The sequence below is a fragment of the Heliangelus exortis genome, chromosome Z (assembly GCF_036169615.1).
Source record: "Heliangelus exortis chromosome Z, bHelExo1.hap1, whole genome shotgun sequence".
In the NCBI taxonomy this organism is placed as follows: domain Eukaryota; kingdom Metazoa; phylum Chordata; class Aves; order Apodiformes; family Trochilidae; genus Heliangelus; species Heliangelus exortis.
This window is the reverse complement of record NC_092454.1, coordinates 70,510,920-70,518,597: the sequence shown is the minus strand read 5'-3', so window position 1 is coordinate 70,518,597 and position 7,678 is coordinate 70,510,920. Positions and strand designations below refer to the sequence as shown.

The following is a 7,678-nucleotide window of genomic DNA, read 5'->3' as shown; positions in this document are numbered from 1 at the left end:
CACTACGAAGAAATTTTTCCATGTGAGGGTGCTGAACCCCTGTCCCAAGTTTCCCAGAGAAGCTGTGGCTGCCCCATACCTGGCAGTGTCTCAGCCCAGGTTGGATGGGGCTTGGAGCAACCTGGGCTGGTGGGAGGTGTCGCTGCCCACGGTATCAGCAGGACTGGAAGGAGGTGCTCCTTGCGGTCCCTGTTGACCCGATCCATTCGAACCCAACCCGCTTCCCGACGACAGCGCTCTGGAGAGGTGAGTCGCGGGCCCTTTAATGGCGGGCTCGGGGCGGGGCCGCTCTGTGGACGTGGCGCCGCGGCCGCCATTGCTGTGGCCATGAGGAGCGGCGGCAGGTAGGGCCGCTGTCCGGGGAGGAGCGGGACCGGCACCGGGGATCCTTTCAGCGGGGGGACGTCGCCCGGGAGAAGGGAGGGGAGGGAGGAAGGGAGTGAGGGGTAAAAGAGGCGGTGTGGGGATGCCCTGCGGAGGACGCGACGGCTGCGGTCTGTTCCACAGAGACACTGTTGGAGAATGGCCGGCAGAGGCCTGCAGCCCCCGGCCGTAGCGCAGCCGCCGGTCAGCGGTCACCTGCACCCCTTGGTCAGCCTGGCGGGGCCGGAGAGCGAGGGGCCGGAGGAGGAGAGCGAGGTGACGGAGCTACGGCCGAGGGGCAGGGAGAAGGTGCGGAGGAGCGCGTCGAGGGACAGGCTGGATGACATCGTCCTGCTGACCAAAGATATCCAGGAAGGGGATACGCTGAACGCCATCGCGCTCCAGTATTGCTGCTCGGTGAGTCCCTCGGCGCTTACCTGGGATTCCAGCTCCCGGCTGGGGGTGTTGGGACGAGCCGGTGATCTGGTCTGTCTGGGTGGTTGGGGTTTGTTTAGCTCTGTGTAGACACCGCGTTGGGAACGCCAGGCTCCGGAGAAACTAGGGGGGGGGGAAGGAAGACAGTAGAGTGTTAGTGTAACAGAGCAGATGATGTAGTGCCGATTCCATAGGTTACTTCACCTAAAGCTGGTATATGGGTAAGAAATAAAGGTGTGATTTTGCTTGTGGCACTGTCTGTACCTTTGTACACTGAATGAACCTTTGGGACCTCGCTGTCCACATACCCCGCCTATTCCCTTCCTCTGACCTCACTGTTTCTCCTGGCTCTTATATTTTGTGAATGTACTTTGCACGCAGTAGTTTGGCCTGGCCAAGTACTAATCAAGGCAGAGGCTTTTGTCCTGGTTGATGTTAGCTTTTGCATGTGTCCAAGTTCAACAGGAAGTCAGCTGTGCCTCTTGGTGGGCTGACTGCTGCTCACTGTGCAGTTTTCAAGAGGTCAAATTTAGTCAGATTCAGGATAGCTATTAACAGAAGTCTTCCAGTCACTTAATTCTTCAGGCAGAAACAATTAGAGGCCCTCTGTTGTGAGCTTAAATACCAAAGTCTTGACATAATTATTTAATAACCATGGCAGACCATGAGGCTCATTAAGCAAATCTTGGCTTACCACCACAGTTGGGTATTTTGATCAGATAAGGCCTCACATGAGAAAGAAAAAGTATCTGGGTTGCTTTCTTAATGAAAATCCACTGGTCACTGGGGTAGGTGCTACAGTTGTCAGTCTTTTATGCTGATCTGACTTGTTCAGCATGGTACCCACAACAAATACACTGTCAAAGGAACTGAAGACTTTTCCATGCTTCAGGGTTAGTGCAGGCAGTAGGCTCTGATCACCCTTGCTTAGATTTTCTGGCCACATCTGAATTGTAAAAGTGGAGCAGTAACAGCAACAAGGGTCTCCTGACTGACTACCTTGCTTTGTGTCTAACCTCTCCTGAGGTGGAGTTCCTCACAGTGAGGACAGGAAGGATCTGAACTTGGGTATTGTGCACTCTGAAATGGGCACAATTCCTGTGCCCTTACCAAATGTTACAAAAAAGCTCTGGTTTCTAAGTACATCATTATTGTGTGGTTTGTGGCTATGCCTTCTCTTGAGGGAGTTACTGTCTCGGAGTGCAGCTGCTAATTCTCCAAAGGCACATTTAAATATTTGTGGAGTACTGAAGTGAGACTTAAAGGCTGAATTTACTGAGAGCAAAATGAGATTCACTTTGAGCAAGATGTGGGGGAACTGTTCTAGGGGAAGAACACATCAAAGTTACGCTTGGTTTCTTAGACCCTGAAGTATCCAAAGCTCAGCTGGGACTGGAATAATTGGAAGCTCATAATTCTTCATATTCCTTACTCAGAAATTTTCTGTTTAATTGGTAACTCAGAGCATTTGAATTCAGTTGAAAACACTGAGGTGAATTCCCAATTCCTTTCACAGGGATAACTGGCACTGAATATACACTAAGTGAATATATATGTGTGAAGAGACTTTCAGTCTTCTTACTTAAAAGTGAGGAGGTTTCTTACCTCGTAATTACCTTCTTGCTTTAACATTGCTTAGGTTTGGTCTTTGACCTCTTCTCACTGTTTGAATGTTTAAAGAAAATAAAGTTGAAACAAAACAAAGGCCCTGCCTTTCATTAGGTAAGAATTGTTTTTCTCAAGGATGTAGCACTATCAAAAGAGTTTTGGTTTAAAATACTGCTTTTACTTTCAGGTGGCAGATATCAAGAGAGCTAACAATCTTATCAACGACCAAGATTTTTTTGCCCTGAGGTCTATCAAAATCCCAGTGAAAAAGTTCAGTGTATTGACTGAAACTCATGTCTCTCCAAAAGGAAGAGCTGTCCTTCGGCCTGCTCACTGCTCCCCAGAAGTGCAGGAAACATTGCCTTCTGATAAATTCTCTGCTAATGAGACTGTTGGCAATTTCTTGAAAGAAGTGGATCGGGATATAGAAGAAATAGTGAAGTGTAACGACACGAAGAGAGAGAATCTTGATGAAGTTGTTTCTGCCTTAGCAGCCCAACAGATGTGTTTTGAAACTGATGGTAAACCTAAGAAATGCAAGGATCCTTACTATGGAGCAGACTGGGGTATAGGATGGTGGACAGCTGTGGTGATAATGTTGATTATTGGCATAGTAACTCCTGTTTTTTATCTCCTGTATTACGAAGTTTTAGTGAAAGCAGATGTCAGTCACCATTCTACAATGGAATCTTCCCAAGTATTTGTCACAGCAGCATCACATCAGAAACAAATTGGAAATGGAATAAACCCAGCAAATAATATGAACATTGATAATCAAGGAGATCTTCAGCCTTAACAGTGGAAAACCCCAGGCAACTGTAGTTTGTAATAGACACATAACACAGCATTTGCTAAAGAGGAAACCACAGAATGCAGAACACATCTGTAATGCAGAGAAAATGTGTACTGATGTGTGACTTGCCTCCATGGGCTGTGTGCCAGTCTGTGGATATTTCTGTGGACTGTGTAATCTCTGAATATGCCTAAGAAAGGTGATTTTAATGCAATACTGGGATGTAGGTTAAAGTATAAAATTGTCTCTGAATCTTTGCACTTTTTTCTATTTTGATAGGCATATGTTTTTTAATTAATTTTGAGGTGGAAAAATGTAGTTTGAACTAACACATGAAGAGACTCACTGTATGTTTTACAGCCCTAAAATGGGCATTTGGGGATATCTAACTTTGATGCATCCTGAAGTATTTATAGAATGCATAGCACACTTGTAATTTTAATATCAGGTTTACAGTTGTCATATAAAACTGTGTTCTCATTTTATCTTTCCTATAAAGCAAGACTGTTTTTTTTTTTAAACCCAATCTATCTCCATAATTAATTGCCACTATGAAGTTCTTTTTTAAAAGTGACTTTTATATAAGCTAGAATCTTCAAATCTTGTGCCTGTGGTCATCAGCCCATTCTTTGATAATTTTCAGTACAGGCAGTAGGGTAGCTTGTTGTCTACATACACAGTACCATGCTTCAACACAGTGCAGCTGGGAGACTGTTGTTGAAAATTCACATCCTTCTGTGGTATCCTACTGAAAAAATGACTGGACTGCACTTCTCATCTGGTCAGCTGTGTACTGAACAAAAGAAGTGCAGATGTGTGGCACCTTGATGTGAGTGCTCCAGTTGTTTTTGTATGCTAAGAAATCTTTCTCCCTCTGTAGTTAATCACAGGTTTAGTACTAACTGATTCTTCAGACAGTAGTCATGAGGGTACTGAGTGTGCTAATGGTCATGTGCCCACAAACTTCAAACATAACTTTTTTCTGAAATCTCTTAGGAAGCAGCAAATGAGATTTAATCACTGCTGTCAAGAAATTTAAATTGCAGCTTCAGACTTGTTCTTTACATAGCAGTGTGTTCATCAAACACTGTTCCTGAATGTTTCACCTGGGGTTTCATGAACCACCTTGTTTCTCCTTTTCTTCCCTGGCTGAAAATCCTACAACATAAGCAAATAAAAAAAGCCCTGGACTCTTATAATAGAAAGAAGGGAGGTACTTGTATATTAAGAATATTTTTAAAATAAAAACAGATGCTTCCTGTTATTTTTTTTTTATTATTATTGTTATATTTGCCTTGTGGATTAAGATTCCCATTGCCCTGTTCAAAATACTGTTTTGTTACCAAATCCCATGATAATTGACTTGAATAGGAATTACAGAAAGACTATCCTTTAAACTGCTATGTTCAGCTTTCCTTTGAGTGACTTAGCTAAGTATATGCAGTATAAAAAAACAGTTGATAAAGGGAATATTTCATAACTAATGGAGTTATTCCAGAGTGCTTTATCAACTTAAACTTTGAAAGTCATGCCTCATCTATTCTTGGACCTGTTGCTGCCCAGATTTGGGCAGAAACTCCTCACTGGGGTGCAAAGTGCATGGACAAAAACTGCAGGTCTTTTAATGTATTCTGTTGAAAATGAAGCAGGGCAAATCTTGAAGGGAAGTGCTGTACAGTTGGATCTATGAACTGTGATCTGTGCCTCCTGAACCCTTTGGCCAAAGTGTTATCTGTGACCACTTATTTCCACACAGAAGGATTATGAGCAGGCATGAACTTCATGTTTCACCTAACATTTGTTTTCAAAGATTTTTTTAACTAATAGTTCTTCCCATTAAAAGAATATGCCAATAACACAAGCATGAGTACTGAAGTACCAGTTCTGGATCAGGCTGTATGAAAAACTGCAATGCAAAATTATTTATGCTGATACAGCATCTATTGCTAAAACTTCAGGAGATGATAGCTGCTAAAACTTAAAAGAGATGACTGTCCAGACCACAGAGCTTTCACACATTCAAAGTTTTTCTATGTAGGGCTGAAACTTAGTACGTAAGTTTTTTGTGTCAGTTTTTTGCTTATTTGCTGGTTTGCTTCTTTCCCCTTCATTCTGTTTGAACCCTCAACATTTTTAATACTTTATCCTTCCATTCCTTACGAAATTGTCGAAGTGAAATTAGCAGCTGTGATGATGCAACATAAGGCTAATTTACTGCAAGTACCTGAATTGATGGGTATTAAATTGTTACTGGTACAGAACCAAACTTAACTTCAGTTGTGGCTTGACTTAGTCAGGAAGTATCCTGTTGATTTAGGAGTAAACATATGGGTGATTAACTGTTGTTTTTTGGCCTGTGGTGATACAGCTGAATAATTTTCCAGCACATCTGAGGCTGGAAGATGTTGGAAGGGTTACTGTCACCAAGTGTGACTTTTATTTATTTACATGATGATAATAAGTCATTAGAAAAGCACAAAGATACAGCTATTTTATTGAACCAGATTAGACTATCACGAAGAACCCAGCATGTTTAAGCTTATTTCATATAGGGTATTTTTAAATTTAGAGATTTAACCTTATTAGGACATAAGCAGGTCTCTTTCCAAGGCTGTAGGATTTCTGATCCTGGTGACCCACAACCTTCATCTGTCTTGGCTTTCTGCAGGATGAAGGGATCTTTATTAGTATTTTTTTCCAAAGTACAGCACAGCTGGCAATACATTATCTCATGTCAGCCCTGAATAAACAGGGTAAGAGCTCTTTGTGGAACTTAAATCAGATTTAAGTGAAGATGTGTAAGGTTAGTCTTCCAGAAGCTGAGTTGGTAAAAACAAAACAAAACCAGCAAAACATACTTTGGATTAATTACATCACATTGTTGATCAGGAAGTTGATTTTACATTTCGGTGCATATTGCACTGTTGGACCATGTAAAATGTAAATGCTTTGAATCTGCTATATTTTGGAGTATTTTGTCACAGTCTTTGTATAACTATTTTATAAAGGCCGAAAATACAAGTTTGTAAAATAATCCTGAATGAGGACACAATTTTTATTTTAAATACTTCTGCTCCTCTGCTTTTAGAAGTATGTAACGTACATAAAATAAAGATTTTATTTCAGGTTGCAGTGAAAGGGGTGCATATGTGTTCTCAGCTCTAGTTACTTTGCATGTTTTTTATAGGAGGCCACTACTTATATTTGTGCTAGACTTTATGTGTTATCTAAAATTAAAATCCTTGACCAACAAGTTATTTTGTTGGCAGTAGCTGCATTCAGCATTCATGTCTAGCACCACAGTGGGAGCCTTTATTGTTTATCCCATGCATCCCTTGTAATACTTGGAACTTTTCAGCATAAGGTTCTGAGAACTTGTTCTGTGAAATGAGGATTAAGAAACTGGCATGAAAAATTAAGGTGGGGATTAGTGAAGTTCTTAGCTGATGATCTCCCTGCACACTGAAAGCAGTGCCTTCTTGTAAGAAGTAGAAATGTTCTGCTATGCTGTTAAGATATAGGATTTGGATATGTGCCTGTCCAAACCCAAAGTTTGATGTGAGCCAGAGAAGGATCCTGAGTTTTATCAGTGTTCACAGTTTTGCAGTAAATTCTAATTGGAAAATGAGCCTATAAAACCAGATGGAAGTGTTGTGCCTATGGAACATGACAATCTCACCTCATTTCAGAAGTGCCTTGGCACACAGCTCTATGCAAAACTCTGTGTTGGTAATTGTTGGCTTAATGGCCATTGTCACACTAGTCCAAGAGGGTTCACCCCAGGACTCTGTGGTTCCCTCTGGAGGACAGAGGTGACCATAGTCCACCTTTTCAAAGTCTCAAAGAGACCCAATTTCTGCCAGACTAGCAACAGTACAGCAGGGAGGCAGCTGTCTCTCCCGTTAGCAGTGTGGTGAATTAATAAAGTTACTGATCCCCAATAATTAATATCTGCTATAAAAGAAGGTATTGTACCTGTTCAGGGTAGATACAGCCTGTGACCAAACTGTAACTCATGCAGTAATGCTTTTCCAGTGTTAATTCCTTCTGTCTTTGTCAAAAGCCATCTAATTGCATTCCTTGTGTGAGAGGCAAGGAATCTCACTGTTTTTCTTGCACGGAGGGTAACAGCTCATAGAAGATAATACTTGTTACACTTCAGGCAAATTTAATTTTCAACATGCTTACCTTGTTTACAACATCTTCTGTCTTTCTCATGTGTATCATGTCTCAGAAATAAGCACTGCTGTTCAGGAAGTTACTGCTGGCCACGTGTGATGTTCAAATAAAATGATCTGACAGAATACATTTCCTATGCAATGCAGCAGAATGTTTTATTAAACGTGACTTGTATAGATAGAAACAGTTAAAAATAAAATTGGTATACCTCTGAGGTGTAACCTGCATAGCATTTTAGTTTCATTGCCTTTACATCCAATACGTATTTTATCAGAACACTTGAAAGCTACACCCTAAGGA

The 7,678-nt window shown here is 41.7% G+C and overlaps 1 protein-coding gene across 1 annotated transcript; it reads left to right on the top strand.

Annotated features, from left to right (window-relative positions):
- Positions 1-253: 253 nt before the first annotated feature.
- Positions 254-7,605, top strand: LYSMD3 (LysM domain containing 3). Its single transcript, XM_071731312.1, has 3 exons — positions 254-344; positions 508-780; positions 2,594-7,605. Exons 2-3 carry the CDS (start codon positions 523-525, stop codon positions 3,200-3,202), a joined length of 867 nt encoding a protein of 288 aa, XP_071587413.1. The 5' UTR covers positions 254-344; positions 508-522; the 3' UTR covers positions 3,203-7,605.
- Positions 7,606-7,678: the final 73 nt, after the last annotated feature.